This window comes from Vitis riparia, chromosome 18, assembly GCF_004353265.1.
Source record: "Vitis riparia cultivar Riparia Gloire de Montpellier isolate 1030 chromosome 18, EGFV_Vit.rip_1.0, whole genome shotgun sequence".
Taxonomy (NCBI): Eukaryota; Viridiplantae; Streptophyta; class Magnoliopsida; order Vitales; family Vitaceae; genus Vitis; species Vitis riparia.
The window spans coordinates 6,727,775-6,747,786 of record NC_048448.1 but is presented as its reverse complement, the minus strand read 5'-3'; the positions used below and the strand labels follow the sequence as shown (position 1 = coordinate 6,747,786).

Genomic DNA, 20,012 nt, shown 5'->3' with positions numbered 1-20,012 from the left:
CTATGAGAGGACAAGATAATGGGTGGTGGTGGGCAGACAGATGACAGAGCGCCATAAATGAGGGGCTGAAGCCATGTTTCCGTCGGTCGAATCAGGCACGGGTCAATTTCACTGAAAATGAAATGGAGAAAGTTGATAGTACCTCATCAATAATAGTTTTATAATATACGTTTTTATGGCTCCGTAGAGCAAGAAAGAAACAAAGCACGGGGTCCAGGTCCCCCCACAGTTTGGACCGTTTGGTTGTGAACGCAACATTTTGAGGTCACGAGCTTCCCTGGAGTCCCCACCCCACCACCGTCCAAACCAAGGTCCATATATGAGACAAGTCGTTTATTTTCTTCTTCAAGCTTTTTCTTTTTAACCGGGTCCATGCTTGTACCTACTTGTCTGATTCCTGGATTATTGTTTGCATTATTTCACATCTACTTGATGCGCATGTTTCATTAGGTTCCAATCTAATCCACACATAAAGAAGCCAAGCCTTATGGTGTTTCTGAAATCCATCATTGTTGGTGTAGTACCAATCGGATTTGAGTCCGTCTAACTTCACTCAAACGAACTTCTTCCCTATATACAAGGATGTCCAGGATATACGGAAAGGTGGGTACATACAGAACCATTCCAAAATAGTTGGACTTATCCTCATTGATTTATGACTAAAGCTTCGAAGGGGCATGCTCAGACTACCTGTCTGGACATCCTTCTGTGTAGGGAAGATGTTCGTCTGACTCCAATAAAGTTAGACGGACCCAAATTCGATCGACACTACACCAACATTGGCACCATCTGTGAGAAAGATCTAAAGATGTCAACACCCTCCAGAAGCCAATCATCAGCTATAGGTGGCGAAGATTATTTTGTATGGCGTGAAAGAATGGAGAGACGTCAACGAGAAAATGATCGGCAGATGCAAACTTTGCTCCACCAAATGAAACGACTAAGAGAAAAGAATGAAGAGTTGCGGGCTCAAATGTCAGCAACGGGTCCCTCTCAAAGTTGTCACACTCAGAGCCAACAAACAACCTTGAGATGAACTATTGAAGCATCTTACCTCAAGGGCACAAAGTTCTCATATGGTAGTTATTCAAGCTAATCCTGGGAGGAATCTTTGTCGGATCGCCAAATGCAGTCGAATGAAGTCACCAACTCTATCTGGGTATCAAGGAAAAGGAGGTGCGACAGAAGGTCGCATTTATTTGATGCAATGCGAGCTCGACTGAAACCTCAAACACTAGGCGTGGAAGGGCAATCACGAATGTTAGAGACTCTGAGGGACCGTTTAGGTCCCCCACTCTGCGGCTACAAAGGCAGCAGACTGAAGCATCGTCGACGCAAGTTCCGCCCGACTTTATCAGCCGACGGTTGGATGACATGCTCTCCACGTTGTTCGACCCTCATATTATTAACTATGAACCACTCATGGGGTTCGTAGTGCTAAAATTCATGATGTAGGACGGAACAAGTGACCCGTTCAATCACATTATACACTTTAGGTAGCTAATGACCCTTGACATAGGGAATGATGCACTGATGTGCAAGGTCTTTTCGGGCAGCCTACACGGTCAAGCTCTCTTGGTTCCATCGTTTCTTGCAGAATTTCGTGAACACTCTCCAAGATATCTTGGAAGTCTTTGTGAGCCATTACCTATGTTCTGCTCGCCAAAAACAAAACATAAGATCCTTGCAGAACATCAAACTGCAAGAGAATGAGTTGCTCAGAGACTTCATGAAGCGGTTCAGGCAAATAACGTTCAAAGTGCAAGCTTGTAGTATGGATGCCATCCTACAGATTTTCAAGCGAAGCTTCAACCCAGACACACCATTCTTTGAGTCTTTCGCAAAGAAGCCGCCTGCAAGGATGGATGACCTATTTAGACCGGCGGACAAATATTCTATGCTTAAAGATGATGTCTGAGCAGTTTCTCAATAGGTCTTGGTCACTAATTGTCCAACCAAGAATAATGAGATGGGGAATTCTAAGCCCTCGAACTAATAGAAGCAAGCTAGCAAGAGGCGAGCTAGCTAATAGCAATAGCAAGTGAGACTCACCCTCCTTAGTATCTCCTACAAGAGACTCCTCCTGCTCATCCGCGATCTGTTAGACTTCAGATGGACGGAACCCATCAAGATAGATCCGGTTAGGCAAAATCGGAACAGAAGGTGCTCCTATCATAAGGATCACTACCATACCACTGAGCAATGCAAGAGTCTACATTACTTGGTGGAGAAACTTATCAAGGTCGAACACTTAAAGTAGTATGTCTGCACAACTAGCGGACAAAGAGAGACGACGTAAGAGATAGTCGTCCAAACCCCTGCATCTCCGGCAGTTCCCAGAGCTATCATCAACTACATACATGGAGGCCCCATAGACGATAGACACAACTCTAAGTGACAAAGGTGAAAGTTGTTCTACACGATCTTTGTAAAAGAACGAATTAACTCCGTTCAGCGCACCTTTTCAAAAGGAAGTGTGCGCCCCATCAACGACACAGTTACCTTCCCTCCGGTAGATATTAATCGAGTGTTGCAATCGTATGAAGACACCCTAGTCCTAACACTAGGGGTAGACAAATTTGACGTAAAGAGAATTGTAGTTGACTTGAGTAGCTTAATTGACCTCTTACAAATGTTAGTCTACAAGCAAATGAGCTACTTACCATTCGCCTTATAAAACCCAAGACGTTTGTTGTCCGATTTCAACGGAGCTACAACGATTTCACTAGGCGATGTTGTGCTGCTCGTCCAAGCTGACCCAGTCACCCTAAATGTATGGTTCTCGGTGGTCGACGATTTGTTCCCATACAATGCCATTATGGGACGTGCAAGATTTCACAAAATGAAAGTCATTCCTTTTACGTACCATTAGATGGTGAGCTACCTCATAAAAAAGGGATAAGTCGATCGCCTTGGTAGTCAGTTAGGCACGTGCCAATGCTATCAAGTGACGCTAGAGTCCGGACATCCAGTCGGTGAGGAAACACGTTTGGAATCATCAAACGCAAGGGTGCAATAACAATCATTGAGCCCAGTGGAGAAATATCCATCTATAGATGACCCGCTTCAACCATTGTGCCTCTCACATGACATAGATCAAATCACCTATACTAGTTCCTTGCTTACGCATGAAGAACTTGAACTATTAGAGAGTATGCTTAAGTTTAATAACGACATTTTCGCCTGGACTCACTCGGACATGTCGAGAATTCATCTGTTTGTGACTTCCCACAAATTTAACGTCTCACTCACCTCATGGCTTGTTTGGCAAAAGATCCGACTTTTTCATTTGGACAAACAAAAAATCATTTAGGCATAAATTGACAAATTATTGACAATCAAATTTATAAGAGAAATCAAATATCCGAATTGGTTGACGAACGTGATGGTAGTTTCAAAAAAGGAACGTGATGGTAGTTTCGAAAAAGGATGGAAAGTGGTGACTTAGTGTTGATTACACCAACAATCATGAAACAATACTATAATCTTCTTCATCTTTCATGTATGCGAAGCTATCAATCAATGTCAACCTATGGAGGAAAAATAGAATTCATCTTTTGCTTTTTCTTTTTTTACTTTTCTGAAACAGTACTATCAACATCATGCATGACATTTGAAAATCTTGTTTTTAACTTCATTCTTCTTATAACATATAATATCATATACGTACCTTATAGTCACATGTATTTTGTTCATGGAATGGTAGATCCAACAATATAATATATACCATGTCCTTCCGGTGTGTGGTGGACATGGCAGAAGCACAAATATTCCTACCTAATCTCTGGTGACATGGGAATCTCTCATTCAAGCCATTCAGCCAAATTGGCTCCTCCTTCCAAATACAAGAGAAATGAATGGTGCAATTCCGCATCTGGGTTCATTTACTCTTTTTGGGAGAAGATCCGATCCGTTTACAACTTTTCCACCAGCCCTAATAATTCAAAGGTCACCGTTAATTAATCTAAACCTATCATTCCGGATCCATTTTATGTGGTGTTGACGTGCGTTCGCTTGTTGTTTGACGTTAATTCGTGTAGCCACATCCACTTTATAAAAAGCACATCACATACAATCTTATAAAATCATCATGTCACATCCACATGGGGGAAAAACATTCCAAACTGGGGATTAAATTTAGTACATGAAGTTTAAAACAAAAAGTTCTATGCATTAATTTATCATGGTGGAAATATTTTAAAAATGTTTAGAACTAGATTCTGCGTCTCAATTTTTTAGTGCTCCATAACGATCTAGACAAAAGTTGTTATGATTCCTAACTTTTTGTCACCATAGAAGTTCGGACAATTTTGTCACCATGGTTTTTGAGTCCTGGACCTTCTCTTAGATATCATTAGGAAACTTGGGTATAAAGTTTTCAGGAACAATCAATTTGTCAAGTGGCCAAAATAAATTTAGAAAAGCTTAACAAAAAGAGACATATAGTAAAGCATGATAAAGAAAAAGGAAAAGCATTTAAGTTTTGAACAGTCACGGACCACATAAAGGGGTCGCACTTCTCATACACTCAAAAGGAGTAAAAGAAAAATTCAATCTTTTCGGAAATTTTTTGATGGATAAGTACGAGGGAAAGAAATTAGAAAAATTTAATAAAAAATGAAAAATAATAATTTTATTTTTATGTGTTTCCCTATGTTTACTTTCTTTTTCTTATTTTTCATAATAATATTTTTTTTTTTTTAAGAAAAAAAAGAACTTTCACTGAAAAAACAAGGATGAGAAAACACCATATAATCTAGTCTACATAGAAAGCTACACTATACCAAGATGTATGTTGCTTTTCAAGATTTTGAAAGAATAATTAAAGAGAGAGAAAAAAAAAAGACAAGACGTCTATTTCTTTCCAAGATTTTTGAAACGATAATTACAAAAAAGAAAGGGAAAATGAAAAAAATTAAGCAAGGGAGGGTGCATTGGCCCAGAAGACAGAATCAAACCCCCGTCCGTTATTCTAATCGTTTGCCGGAATAGAACCCTTCCAAAATATAGCCCAAACAATTGGGCAGAGGAGGCCCGGTCCAAGTCCAACCACCTAATGTCACCCCATGAGAAAGTTGGGCCCACGGCCCCCTTGTTTCTGAATCGGTCAATTTTAAATCGTTGTTTTTTATTGGGCTCCCCATATTGCATTTGAATCAATCAAAATCAATTTTTAACTATTAAATTTATATTAGAGTGGGCCGAGTGGCACGAGTAGTTCAACCGAAATATCTTTTAGACCTCTTAGATAGGTTTCGGCCAGGTACCAAACAGATACCTTGATCATGTATTTATCTGTTGCTTTGTGTTTTGATCTCTTTCAGAGATCCTTGGCCCATGAAAAAAGGTTCAAGGCTTGTATTTGTAGCTTGCCAGAACAGCCTGGCATCAATCAAGCACACACGCCCGGTGGGACTCGAACCCACAATCGCCTGATTAGAAGTCAGACGCCTTGTCCATTAGGCCACGGGCGCTTGTTGTTTAGCTGCATCTTTTACTTGTTTGTAACACAGTCGAACCGTGGTCATAGGATTCATAAATTAACCGCACCTTCATCCAGCACTCCTCAAGTCCTTAATAGACTATTGTGCGGAAGGCTGACGCCTAATTTGAAATTCCCACGAAAAATAATAATATCACCCATTTTTGAAGTGAGTGGCCCCTCAATCTTAACCTTGGACATGTTGCCAAAACAAAATAATACCATCATATGCTGACAAATTTGCTTACCGTCACTTCTGTTAAAGTATTAAAGGCAAAGGCAAATTGCGATCAACGACCAAGTACAGGGATTTTCTCTTCTGTGGCATCAAGAATACCACCCCTCACACAAAAAGGGTCAAAAATGTTTTCTACAAAAATTCAAACCCGAGAGAGTGATGGAAGATAATGCAATTATGGGACCATGGCCATATCAATATCACCATCATAAATATAAAAGGAAAATCCAATATAATTTACATAATTATACTATCAATATTTTGGATTAGTCATAAGTATAGTATGATATTTGATTATATTATTTTAAAATGAAAATATGGTAAAAAATTTTAAAAATCAAAATGTGATGGAATATAAAAAAATAAAATTTAGAAAGGGCTGGGAATTGTTATGAAATTTGAAAGGAAGTTTATTTTATTTACTTTATAATCTTTTGGATTTCGACGTGGAAAGAAAAAATAATCCATTTTTGTTATTTGGATAAGACGTTCAAAATGTTTAGGATGATCCTAATCTTTCTCCTTCTTATCCGTAGCAGGCCATCTACATTCTTTAGATTTTTCCTTTTTCACAAGTCAATTTCGAATAATCTGATAAACAGAGAATCACAGAGTGATTAGTTCCAGAGTTCTTGGATTGTCTCTATTGTGCTCCAGTTCAGCTTCGATGGAGGATTACTCCCTACCCCATGACTCCCTTTTCCTTGGATTCGATAGTTCTACCCAGTAAGTGTCTCAATCGGAGTACCCACATCATTATTTTCAGGGTTTGGTTTGATTTTGTATTCTGGGATCTAGTCATTTTATGAAATTTCATCGTGCTCTGTTTGGTTGCTGAGAAAAGAAAATGAAGAAAATTCACGTTCTGAATATTAGATTTTTCATTGCTCGGATTCAATAATTTCCATGAATTGGTTTTCGTTTTTTCAAATCTACTTGTTAATTTTTTCTGTTTTTTTTTTCGTTGATAATCAATCACCTAAATTAGAAAGGGAAACTGAATTTTGTAAGATTTTGATTGTTTAGGTCCCTGAAGGCTACGGTGTTAGATTCCAATCTCAACCTTGTTACTTCAGAAATAGTTCATTTTGATTCCCAATTGCCCCATTACAGAACCAGAGATGGCGTCTATAGAGACGCTTCTGAGAATGGTAGAATTGTTTCACCCACTTTGATGTGGGTGGAAGCTCTTGAGCTTGTACTTCAGAAACTCTCAAAATCAAAACTGGATTTTGGAAAAATTGCTGCGATTTCTGGTAGTGGACAGCAGCATGGCAGTGTTTACTGGAAGAGCGGAAGTTCTGCAATACTTTCATCACTGGATCCCAGTAAACCACTTGTGGATCAGCTTGGTGATGCCTTTTCAACGAAGGAGTCACCAATATGGATGGACAGCAGCACCACAGAACAATGCAGAGAGATAGAGAAAGCTGTTGGAGGAGCGTTGGAATTGTCTCGACTCACTGGTTCACGTGCCCATGAAAGATACACAGGACCGCAAATTCGGAAGATATTCTTGAAACTGCCGGAAATTTATAATCAAACAGAGAGGATCTCTCTCGTTAGCTCCTTCATGGCATCCCTTCTAATTGGGTCTTACGCTTGTATTGATGAGACAGATGGCGCGGGGATGAACTTGATGGATATCAAGCAAAGGGCCTGGTCTAAAATAGCTTTAGAGGTCTGTTTCTCACTCTTTGAAATATAATGGTGTATTATTTATGGACCATGCTCATTATTCATGTCCAGTTAGATTGTTTTACATATAGTCGTCATCCATGTTCAATTAGAGTGTCTTACATACATTCCGAAGTCTTATATGCATAATGATTTATTATTTTATGATCAATCTCATCAAAGTGAATTATTGTTCTGTTTAACATACCTTCCAAGGTACATAGGCTTGATCTGTGGGTCCATGAGATTGATCCAAATAAACTAAATGTGACTGTTTTGAATTTTATCATCTGTGACAGTTGCTTCCAAAAGCACCGGTAGACTTATCTGAAACTTTGCTTTACAATTTTTTGTTAAAGTGCTTTACAGTTTTTTGTTCAATTGCTTTATAGTTTTTTTTTCAATTGAGAGCTTTTATGTTTATTATAGGCCACTGCACCAAGTCTGGAGGAAAAACTTGGAAAGTTAGCTCCTGCCCATGCTGTTGCAGGTTTTATTGCCCCCTATTTTGTGGAGAGGTGAGTAGCATACTGATTGTAAAACAACAATTCCTTTTATTATTATCATTATTACTCCTACTAAGTAAAAGTTTGCAACTATATCTCATTCAATTGGATAAGCTTTCTTATCAATTTTTAAAGTGAGTTATGTTTGTCTTAATCAACCTATATATATATATTTGAGCTTCCATGATTGAAATATGGGTTAGGAATTTTATTATCCTGTGAATTTATTCTTAGATCCAACATCATATGTTAATTCTTTCATGTACGTTAAAGTATATGCAAGCCAGTGAACGAAGGGAAAAGAATTAGTGCCCAAGCCTTTCAACTAGAAAAATGATTGTCTTTCTTAATAAGAAATGAAGTAAGATCTTAACAAAGGCAATTTCAGTCACTTACTGAACATTGGAAACCATTACACCACCACTTATGGTATCGGAAGATGGTAGTGTGTGTAAACGTGCAGCCCTTGATAAAGAATACAGTCGATGATATTGAAAGTCAATACGAAGAAAAGTTAATGATATCATATGAAATTCAAAGGCAACAGCTATTATTCAGAACTTTGTTATATATACACTACTTTTATTTTGAAATGAGTGTTGATAATGATGTTTTTCTAACAATCAATTATTATCTGCATGTACACATCGTATGTCTTGCTATCCTGGTATACTGAGACTGACAGGTAAAGGCTGCATTAAACTTCTTTCAGGTTCCACTTTAACAAGAATTGTTTGATTGTTCAGTGGTCTGGAGACAACCCTAATAGCCTAGCAGGTGCATGATTGTCTTCATCTCTAACCAAAATATATTCTCTCCCTAGCACATTCATTAGTATCTGTGTTTCACTTCTTTGCCTGTGTTTTTATGATTGTTTAATGCAATTTATGTAGTTTTCCATAGTTCCATCTTGTCGTGTTCTCACATTATAATGTATATCAGTCCTCTATCTTACATCATTCATAAATCACCTTCATTTCATAGCTTAGTAATAAAGTATTTTCTCAATGTTACTGGATTTTCTCTCCAGTTTCAGCCCAACAGGCCATTTAACCCTTTGTAAATATGATGGAGCTTCTAATTTATTTATTTTTTTTCCCTCTTGAAGTTTTACTCTCAGCATGAAGAACCACCATAATAATCATATTTCTAGCCTTGTATTATCTCAGATAATTAATTAGTTTTGACTTTTGAATTCTCAGGTTTGACCCTCAATACTCCAGGGGATCTGGCAATTAGTCTTGGCACCAGTGACACTGTAAGTTAAGTAAAAATTTTTTATTGTTCAGCCTTTGTAAATCTTCCTCAGCATTGGTTTTAGTACCATATGATTTTGGTCTTAGCAAGTCTATTGATAAAGATTAATCATATATACCCGGATGTGTTGACATTCCCTTTTTTGATTGACATGAGAAGGGATGGAGAGTTTGGGAGAAATATTTGTGACTAATTCCTTGGGCCCTCCTTTTTTTCTTTCTCTTTTTTAGAATTTTGTAATGGACGAGTAAGAGAAAGAATAGAAGTGGATTTCACCTCAATGAAACTCCAATTTCATACTCAAATTAAACTAATAATTGAGGGAAAACCTAAATGTAAATGTTAGTTTAGTGCAACAGTATCATACAAGACATTTAAATTAAATAGTGTACTGGGATTAGAAATATGGTTATAGTTAGAATCGTTCTATTATTTATTATTTACTATTAGTCTATTGATTGCAATGAATTCTTTCTTATCATAATTCGATATCAAGTTAGCAACTTCTATTTTTTTTTTCTTTTTGGTTACTTTCTTCAGATCAAAGATAGAAGACTCGAATGAATTATAAAAAAAAAAAAAAAAAAAAAATACAGTTCTTTTGGAATGTACTAGTTGTACATGTTTATTGCCCAGCCTTGGTGACTTTTCCTTAGCATTGGTTGATCTCTGTGTCTATATATGGACCTTCTGGGAGATCTGATTATAAAATTATCTTCTATATGCTTTTTAAATCCACTAAAACTATCATCCTTTTAACATGAAATGATCAATTCTGTGGCCTACAACTTGCTTGGGTCAGGATTGGCATTTAAGAGTCCAATTTAGGACTGAGTCAGCCAGGTTCAGTGGTTCAACTCCTTATTTCTTTCCTTTCTGACAGTGGACAAAATAAAGTAAGGAACACCAAATATCCACAACCCATCTTCTGCACATTTTAAAAATAGGCTCAGCCATTTCTCATCAGCCAAATCAGGGATGCAAACAGCTAAGTTACTTTTTTAAGTTCAAGATTTATAGTTCCTGATGCCAGCCTATTTTATGTTGTTTTGTTGTTCAATATCATGTATGGTACCACAGGGTCATCTGAGATTTTGGAGATTGTTAGTCATTATCATTTAAAAAGATGAGTTCCCTCTTAATTGACATGTCTGGAAATGTTTAGCATATACAGCCCATTGTAGAAAGCTGTAGCTTAGGTTATGGATGGTCCAAGATTACTAGTTTGACATCCTGTTATCTGTCTAGGATATGGGTTCCTATTATAATGGCTTTTTGATTACACCACAAAGTGCGCATCATCATTTTCAAATCCTACACGTGATCCTGTATTAGCAAGGGCAAATAGTCCTAAAACTCACTTAATTCTTCCCCATGCATTGCCGGCTTTATAGTACATAAGTTGCTTCTTGTGTTTTCTTGGGAAAATTTCTCAAATGGACTATGTTACTAAAGCTTCAAGATGCCTACCTCAAGTCATTCATGATGCTAAATGAGATTAGAAGGACAGGCTTTAATCTGAGAGGGTGAAAGATAAGTCGAGCATCTTCAGTTTGGCTCTAGAGTTTGCTAACCAATTAGTCCATTTTGGGACATTGGGTTCAAGTCCAATATCTCTGTATGTTCTAGGCCCACTGGTTAATGGAATGCCTGCCTAAGTGTTTAGTGCTCTTGGAGTGAATCTCAAGACCACTTATAGACATAGAGGAGGATTATATTGTGTGTACAGTTGCCTAGGCATTTGAAAGTCTTGTAAGCATCACTTTATTGTAATGCATTTTCCAATACTGTAGCTCAAGCTTGATTTGTTAGGCAGCCTGAACATGATTTTGGCTTGTTGAAGCTGGTGAACAAGGTCAAATGCGCTACCTAACAAATGGAGCTTGAGCAGTCATTAGTGTTCGTTGAATAGACCTATTTGGGGCATCCAACTAAAGTATCTCTTATTTGCTATTTTTAAATTTGATATTGCATCTTACAAGCACCATAATCAGAAATTCAATCATTGTTCCCTCTTAAAGAAGTGATTTATATCTCTATCCAGATGTTTACAGATTATTTTACTTGTATCATTCTTTTGCTGATTGCTTAGGTATTTGGGATAACTAGCAACCCTCAGCCTAGCTTAGAAGGACATGTTTTTCCTAACCCTGTTGATACAGAAGGCTATATGGTAATGTTGTGCTATAAGAATGGGTCTCTGACTCGTGAAGGTACTGCTCATGTCTGATAAATGATTCGGTGTACTTTGATAAAGTAAATATTTAGTAGTTCCTATTTTGACAGTATAATTTCAACCTTTATATCAGATGTGCGTAACCGGTGTGCAAAGGAATCTTGGGAAGTTTTTAATGAATTTCTGGAGAAAACACCGCCCCTAAATGGTTTGTGATGTTCCTTTATGGAAAGAGAAAAAAAAAAAAAAACCAAACTTAGATGCATAGCTATAGCTGTTTTCTAGTTTCTTATTCAGTTATGTGACAGGTGGAAAGATCGGTTTCTACTACAAGGATCATGAAATCCTTCCTCCTCTCCCAGGTTGGTTTTTTGGTTTTGTTTTGAATTATTTTGAAATGGTGGTCTGGCAACATATTTGCCAAATTTTTCTTGCCTATATCTATACTATTACATAAATCAGGCCCCCCTTTGGTGTCCTCAAATGAACTCACCACGATAATTCCTAAAATCACCATTCTGTTGGTCTGTCAAAAACTTCTTATGGATCATTTAAGAACAAATTGTGTGCGCTGTCATCTCTTGTGAGTAGTTCTTGGATTGGGCATCTACATTCAAGATTTTCCTGTAAACTACCCATACCAAGGTATGCAACATGTCTAAGGTTTGAAGGTCCATTCAATCCCCAGAAATTGCCAAATGGACCAATGGAGAATTCAAATGCTTAGGTTCCAAATGCTTGATGTGTCCAAGCGGTGGCAGCCATGGATGTCAGGGCCATCCATTTTCTTATCTTGTATACTAACATGGTTGAGATGAGGCTTAATTATGCAGATATCAATGACTGCATATCACTTTTCATTTATCATCAGAAGAACAATTGAATGATTGAACTTGAAAGTTGTTTGTGCATTGCAGTTGGTTTCCATCGTTATGTTCTTCAAGGCTTCACAGGTGAGAATTTGGATGGGATAAATGAATGTGAAGTGGAGGAATTTGATCCATCTTCTGAGGTTAGTTCTCTTTTGTCTGTAATCCATTTCCCTGAGGTTGATATGACACCGGACGAGTACTCATTTCTAATCAAGTGCAGGTCCGGGCAGTGATTGAGGGCCAATTTCTCTCCATGCGAGGTCATGCAGAAAGATTTGGAATGCCTTCTCCTCCAAAACGGATTATAGCAACTGGTGGAGCATCAGCAAATCATAGCATTCTCAAGTCAATAGCTTCCATTTTTGGCTGTGATGTGTATACAGTCCAAAGACCCGGTGAGTAAAGGATTACATAATGGCATTTCCTTTCCCATTTCCTTATGTGTAATCCCTTGTTTATAATATTACACAAATAATATATGTTTTTCTTGATAGATTCCGCTTCCCTTGGTGCTGCTTTGCGGGCTGCTCATGGTTGGCTGTGCAACACAAGGGGCAAGTTCGTGCCTACCTCGTGCTTGTACAAGGACAAGTTGGAAAAGGCATCTCTCAGCTGCAAGCTTGCGGTCACTGCTGGAGACAAACCACTGGTCTCCAAGTATGGCTTGTTGATGAAGAAGAGAATGGAAATTGAGAAGCACCTTGTCCAAAAGTTGGGTCGGGCCTAAACATCATAGTAAGTGCCGTGTCTAAAGGTTCAAGACTTAGAAAAGGAGATGGTAGCTGTAGTCCATGTCCATGGACCCCTTTATTAGTTAGCCAATAAATTTAAATATACCATCCATTTTGGTGTTGATTCTCCTATTGCTTATAGAACGACAATGAAGCTATATTTGCATACAATAATTGGGAGAGATGGGAATCATTTGCTTGTTCATATTGCTTTTTGTTTGTTGTTTTCCATGAAGGTTGCTACCAGGTGCAAACAAGATAAATTGTTGGACGAAGCACTAGATTGTGAATCAATAATTATCTTTCCAAACTGTGGATTCCACTTAATTAATTGGGTTTCTTGAAGCTACTATGGCTACATTGATTCTTTATGAAAGTTTGAAGGGGAAAACTTTGAAGGAAAGATTTAAATCTGTCGGTCTAAGTTTTAAACTTTTGTGACACAATTACCTTATACTGAAAAGATTGTTTTACACATTTATATACACCCCATTCCCTTTTTCCTCTTTGGTACAACCAAATTCTACGACAAACTTGGTGAAAAACTGTGTTAATGAAAAAGCAAATCATTCTCTTCATTTTGAAAAGAAAGAAGTATTGTAAGGACCATATAAATATTGCTTCTTTTGAATCAAAATTACCTTCATGATTTTAAATTACTGCACACATATAATGTTAGAAATTCTTTTTCTATGTTCAATGTAGGATATCATAAGATGAGAAGTCTATATGTATAGTGTTAGAATTTTTTTTTTTTGGGTATTCAATGTGGGATATTATAAGGCATAATGATTTTGTTGTGTCTCAAACAAATAACTTTTACAAAGCCAAATAAACCCCAAACATGCATAGTGTCAAAAAAAAATTTTCCCTGTTTAATGAAGGATATCAGTATTATAAACGTAGTTTCTGAAACTTTTTTTTTTTTTTATATTTTATTTTTGAATTTTCAAATTTTATATTGAAGGAGGATTGGTCCAAACACTATTCATGGCATAATATTCGAAACTATAATTTCAAACATTTAACATTATAATTTGGGATTGCATTGAACCTTGAACATATATAATTTTTTTTTATTTGTTAAGTTTTTTATATTCAAACCTCTCTTTTTCACTATTTGCATTCAAAATATTGTCTATTCCTATTTCATCTACAAGGTCGGATTTTTTTATGGGAAAAAGAAGGGTGGAGAAGAGGTAGAAGAGTAAAGGTGTATTTTAGGTATAACGTGTTTGGATCAGTAGGTATGTTTAAACGAGGTTTCAAATTCGAATCGGTTGTCTTCAACCACCCTTTGCCTTTCTTTGCTGATTCACGTGCATGGTCGATTGTAAATCACATCACAAAATGGGAATTAAGGGCTTCAGACGGTAAAATTGAGCCCTGGAACCAGCATCATGGGTGCCTCTGTTTGTTGAAGCGGAAAGCAAAATACACACCTGTTTAGCACAAGCCAAGACCCTTCATTTCTTTTTTCTTTTTCCTTTTTTGTTTGTTATTTTTTATTTTTATCTTATACTACGCCTACACTCCATTTCTTGGGGGATAAAAAGGAGAGTTTATAGAATGAATAAAAAGTTCTCATACAAAAATCACAACCACTGTTTTTAAAAACCAGATTGAATTTGGATCAGGGTTTTATTCGTTGGATCAGTGATTCAATCAAGATCAAAGATGATGTCAACTTTTTATTTTGTATACATGTTTATTTACTTTTATATATATTTTGAGTAAGTTTAATTTTATGATTTAAAGTTCTATTTTGAATGCATTTAACATTTGTATTTGTTTTAAAAATTTTAAAATAGCATAACATATATATATACACACACTATAATTAAAATATTAAATGAAGTAAAAAAACTGATTCGGGCGAATTAAAAAAATACCCCTTGCGGACCCAGGCAAAACCAGCCTGGCCAGGTCACCCGGTCCGAGGCGGTTCAATCCTAACAACGAAAATGTGACTGATCCGGTTTGATCATGAAACATTGACGGACTCATCGTTGCAGTCAATCCTCACAATCTCAAACCGGGTCTGTTTTTGGTTCATTCTCGAGGAAGTTTGCTTTGCAACATATCCTTAATATTTAACGAAAATGGCACCTTGCAAGTTGCTTACACGTAGAATATTACCCCACTGCTCAGGCATCAATTACGTGAAACAACCAGAGCGCCCAACACTAATAAGTTGTCTCAACAAAGAAAACATGGAAATGAACATACAAGGATAGCAGCAACTTTAAGAGAAACCAACCATAGAAATGAAACATCATAACAGCATGCACAAATGAAAGCCAACACAACCCTTAATCAATATTCATCTCCTTCGTCACCTTCATCCCCCTCAGCAGACTCTGCACCAACTTCCTCATAATCCTTCTCCAGGGCAGCAAGATCCTCACGAGCTTCAGAGAACTCTCCTTCCTCCATGCCCTCACCAACATACCAGTGGACAAAAGCACGCTTAGAATACATAAGATCAAATTTGTTGTCAATGCGAGAGAACACTTCAGCAACACTGGTTGAGTTAGAGATCATGCATACAGCCCTCTGCACCTTGGCTAGGTCACCTCCTGGAACAACAGTTGGTGGCTGGTAGTTGATACCACACTTGAATCCAGTAGGGCACCAATCAACAAACTGGATAGTGCGCTTGGTCTTGATGGTGGCTACAGCTGCATTCACGTCCTTGGGCACTACATCACCTCGGTACATCAGGCAGCATGCCATGTACTTGCCATGGCGTGGGTCACATTTGGCCATCATAGACGAGGGCTCAAAGGCACTGTTGGTGATCTCCGCCACAGAGAGCTGCTCATGATATGCCTTCTCAGCGGAAATGACGGGGGCATATGAAGAAAGCATAAAGTGAATCCTTGGGTAAGGAACCAGGTTGGTCTGGAATTCAGTCACATCCACATTTAAGGCTCCATCAAACCTCAATGAGGCAGTGAGTGATGAAATAACCTGTATCAGGCCCGAGATTTGCAAACACATCAATCAAGGTAATTCACAATAAGATATCAATTAGTTAAGGATAGGTTTCTTACTTGAGAGACCAGGCGATTAAGATTGGTGTAGGTTGGGCGCTCAATGTCAAGGGATCGCCTGCAAATGTCATAGATTGCTTCATTGTCCAGAAGCACAGCTACATCAGTGTGCTCAAGCAGGGAGTGGGTTGAAAGGACACTGTTATAGGGCTCAACAACAGATGTTGAAACCTGAGGGGAGGGGTAAACAGTGAATCCAAGCTTTGACTTTTTGCCGTAGTCAACAGATAGTCGCTCCAACAAAAGAGACCCAAGGCCAGAACCAGTGCCACCTCCAACAGCATTGAAGACCAGGAAACCCTGAAGACCAGTGCAGTTGTCGGCAAGCTTTCTGATACGGTCCAAACAGAGGTCAACGATCTCTTTCCCAACTGGTACAAACCAACACATAATCATTAAAATTAAGGTAAACCTGAAACTTTAAGCATAAAAAGAGGAGGAACATGTGCTAATTACCAATGGTGTAATGGCCACGGGCAAAGTTGTTAGCGGCATCCTCCTTGCCACTGATGAGTTGTTCTGGGTGGAAGAGCTGTCGGTATGCTCCAGTCCTCACTTCATCAATCACAGTGGGCTCGAGATCTACAAAAACGGCACGAGGGACATGCTTCCCAGCACCAGTTTCACTGAAAAAGGTGTTAAATGCATCATCTCCTCCGCCAACAGTCTTATCACTTGGCATCTGGCCATCAGGCTGGGCAAAGGGAAAAGATTTTCAGAAAAGTGAATTGCAGAAAATGTTATATACAATTTTCTAACATATACAGAGGAGAGAGCAGCACACAAAATTCAAATCAGTAATCTACTATTGCAATCACTATGCAAAAATAAAAGCAATTCCACTTTCTATCTAGGAGGAATTCTAAGATCTGAATGATTGAATGATGTGACCCGAACACCATGGAATATACCCACTTTTATTAAAATGGTGAATCCTAGATTGGTAAAACTAGGTCACAATGCAGCAATAAGTATTCAAGGACTCAAATTAACATTTCTTTGTAGATCCACAATGTTCAACACCAGATATGGTGGAAATATCTGAAACATGTCAGAAAACAACGATTCTGTCTTAAACTTGGAAGAGCCCTAAAAAATATGAGATAATCACAATTAAACCCTAGTCATTAGATCTGTTATACCAGTGCCAGTATAAAATAAATTTAGATCTAGTAACACATGTGGAGCATGTAACAAATTCTGAAATCAAAATGATAAAATGACATAGTCCAATCATAAACGTTATTCAGCAATGGTGTTTACTTCCTGTTAACGCAAATTACAGAAAGCGGAAAACCCTGGATCTGGTAAGTATGAAACTATAATACAAAAATTTAGATTTCTTCGCAGATCTGGATATAATAAAGATACAAATTTAACAACGAATCAGGTGGAAGCGTCAGACCATATAATCGAAGCATAAACTTGGAAGAATATAGAGAGATCTAATTACAACAAAACGTCATCCATTAGTCCATAGAAAAATTATGGCAGTATATGTTCACAAATGCGCACAATACACAAAATCTGGATCTGGTGAAATATGGAAATGAAAAAATTCAACAAAAGCAGGAGCATTTAAAAACAGAAACCAGAGAATTGACAAAAAAAAAAATTCAATTGATTACCTGAATGCCATGCTCGAGGCAGTAAAGTTCCCAGCACGCATTGCCGACCTGAATACCGGCCTGACCAATGTGAATGGAAATGCACTCTCTCATTTTTGCTGCAGATGGGAGGGAAGAAAATTCAAAGCAAATGCGAAGGATGATCGGCGTTTATCAAGACGCCCTTGGCTGCCAGGTATCTGTGATGAATCTGGTGATGCTTTGCTTTATATAGAGCAGCGGCGCAAAGAGAGATGGGAAAGATGTGGAAAAGATCTGCCGTTAACCCGGGTTAGTTGACCGCGGTTTCCAGCTGGCTAACGCAACCACTCGCAAAATTTTTAAACGGCTAATTATCCCGCCTGCTTTTAATTTTGTTATTAAAACAGGCGGGAGTTATTACGAAATTGCATCATTGCCATTAAACCTCCAACTGAGCGTTGGCTATAAGTGGAAGGGTAAGATCGAGAACGAGGAGGTAGGAGGGCGCATTATTGTAGATGGATGACCAGGGCACATGCATTGTTGTTGGATGGGTGGGCTGTCAATCAAGTAGGTCCGACGCTTCTATCACTAGCCTCAGGTAGGACGCAGAGGCGGGTACGGGCTCGGCCCAGGATGGATTATCTTGAAATTTATGAAAAATTGGAGAGCCTAGAATTGGGCCTTCTTATCCTTTCATATAAGTTATAACCCACAAACTGAATTCCAACTTTCGACTCACCCCTGACCAAATGATATTAAGAATAGTGTTCTAATAATTAGAGTTCCATCGCCCGCATTAGGGAGCAGTGTGGCCTCCAAGGGTTAAAATTTTAAAAATCATCAAAATATTGGTAATTGTATTTTATGAAAATATCCAAAATTTTGAAAATAAGATAATTAAAACTAATTCATTCATTAGAATTTGCCGTGCGGAAGCAAAGTATTTTCAATCAACCGAGATCTTCACCCCTTTTTCGCACGGGGCTTGGCTAATACACCGTAATTTTGGTGATAATGGCCAAATTTTGCGAAACTTTAATCCTTGTCAATGGCCATAATATATGCAAGGGGTTAAAATCGTTGATCACCAAGCTTGAGAATAGACTGCCTTGCCAGAAAGATTCTCAATCATCCTGTTTGTAGAGGTGATGAGCTGAAACATGAAATCTCATGACGGGTTGGTTGGTGAAGTGGAACTCGTTAATCTTATCGTAAGATCATAATAAATCAAATGGAGTTAACTTCTGTCATCATGCACAAATATCATCAACCACTCAAACTAACTATACTGAGATACCACATTACTGTGGCTTCATAAGAATATCTATGCAATCATACCCAAGGCAACACCAGGTACCATGTCCTGTGAATTGGGGGAAATGTTAAAGAATAACATTGAGCTCAGCTCAATGACACAGCACAGAGATGTTCTAGTCCACACATTCAAGCAATTCCAAAATCCCAAACATATGAAAAGAAATAAGTATACGCTAAAAAAAACAAAACAAAATAGTTAAAGATGCCACCAGTACAGAGAGACTCAGAGAGTCATGTGTAGATGAAACATGCATTTAAACCATTCAGAGTAGCGTGTTGGAAACAGAGGTATCAATAGTTATAATGTGTGTCATTTCTTGGCAGACTAGGATTGTTAATGGGTAGTAAAAGATAGCAACAGGAGAAAATCACTGCACAGGATTCTGAAGTACATCATTTTTGTCTAACAAGTACACCTTAGATGATGGAAACACTTGCATCTCAAATAAAACAAAAAAAAATCAATTTTCGTTAAATAACAGAACAAAACTTATGAAATATATATATAATTTAAAGAAGCAGACACTAATATGCATAAGATTGCTTGACACAAAGCCTGTGCAGCCCTAAAATGAATTCATTAAAAGAAAATATTATTGATGTAAGGAAAGAATAAAAAGGAAATGGCTAAGAACTTCTACATACACACATATAGTTGCACACAAACAAGAAGAAAAAAGGAATGGTGCTAACAAGATCACAAACTCCCAACCCTGAGGAAGTCTGAACAATATAAACAAACCAGCCAAAAGGTGGTTGAGACATAGCACGGTGATGACAACGCTTGATAGTGGCGAAGGAGCAAGAAGGGGGTCAGTATACTTGATGTCTTCAGATGCAATTATATGTTTTTTTTTCATTCTGGACAAGCGGATATAGCATGGTTGAAACACCTCATTATCCTTCCTGTCTCAACACACTTCTCTACTTTATAATCAAGTAGAAATGAAGCTACGTGCACAACCCAGGTAAATGCACAGGAGATATCCATGACATCAAAACTAGAAAAATTAACATGTAGCTCCATCACATGGGTCTTGCTATGAGATCATAAGCATACAGAAAATGCTAGCATAATATTTAATTCATCAAAGTAGGCACCTCTCTA

At 37.8% G+C, this 20,012-nt stretch overlaps 2 protein-coding genes and 1 non-coding gene across 3 annotated transcripts; 1 reads left to right on the top strand and 2 right to left on the bottom strand.

Moving 5' to 3' along the window:
- Positions 1-5,401: 5,401 nt before the first annotated feature.
- On the bottom strand, positions 5,402-5,474 carry TRNAR-UCU. The gene has a single exon. It is a non-coding gene; the product is annotated as a tRNA-Arg (tRNA).
- A 743-nt stretch (positions 5,475-6,217) lies between these two features.
- Positions 6,218-13,261, top strand: LOC117906976 (xylulose kinase 2). The gene is made up of 11 exons (XM_034820274.1): positions 6,218-6,446; positions 6,747-7,401; positions 7,827-7,915; positions 8,616-8,680; positions 9,106-9,161; positions 11,253-11,373; positions 11,470-11,544; positions 11,645-11,698; positions 12,254-12,348; positions 12,429-12,603; positions 12,703-13,261. Exons 1-11 carry the CDS (start codon positions 6,388-6,390, stop codon positions 12,933-12,935), a joined length of 1,677 nt encoding a protein of 558 aa, XP_034676165.1. The 5' UTR covers positions 6,218-6,387; the 3' UTR covers positions 12,936-13,261.
- Positions 13,262-15,006: 1,745 nt separating this feature from the next.
- LOC117906510 (tubulin alpha-4 chain) lies at positions 15,007-17,812 on the bottom strand. The gene is made up of 4 exons (XM_034819546.1): positions 17,624-17,812; positions 16,452-16,689; positions 15,996-16,363; positions 15,007-15,912 (listed from the first exon to the last, which is right to left on the bottom strand). The coding sequence occupies exons 1-4, from the start codon at positions 17,714-17,716 to the stop codon at positions 15,256-15,258; spliced, it is 1,356 nt and encodes a 451-aa protein (XP_034675437.1). The 5' UTR covers positions 17,717-17,812; the 3' UTR covers positions 15,007-15,255.
- Positions 17,813-20,012: the final 2,200 nt, after the last annotated feature.

Bases quoted from the DNA above. Each gene is read 5' to 3' on its own strand.
- LOC117906976 (XM_034820274.1), top strand. From the start codon at position 6,388: ATGGAGGATTACTCCCTACCCCATGACTCCCTTTTCCTTGGATTCGAT. The intron at 8,681-9,105 runs GTGCATGATTGT...TTGAATTCTCAG, and splicing joins CAACCCTAATAGCCTAGCAG to GTTTGACCCTCAATACTCCA. The intron at 12,604-12,702 runs GTGAGTAAAGGA...TTTTCTTGATAG, and splicing joins GTATACAGTCCAAAGACCCG to ATTCCGCTTCCCTTGGTGCT.
- LOC117906510 (XM_034819546.1), bottom strand. From the start codon at position 17,716: ATGAGAGAGTGCATTTCCATTCACATTGGTCAGGCCGGTATTCAGGTC. The intron at 16,364-16,451 runs GTAATTAGCACA...TTGTACCAGTTG, and splicing joins CCGTGGCCATTACACCATTG to GGAAAGAGATCGTTGACCTC. The intron at 15,913-15,995 runs GTAAGAAACCTA...GGCCTGATACAG, and splicing joins TTAATCGCCTGGTCTCTCAA to GTTATTTCATCACTCACTGC.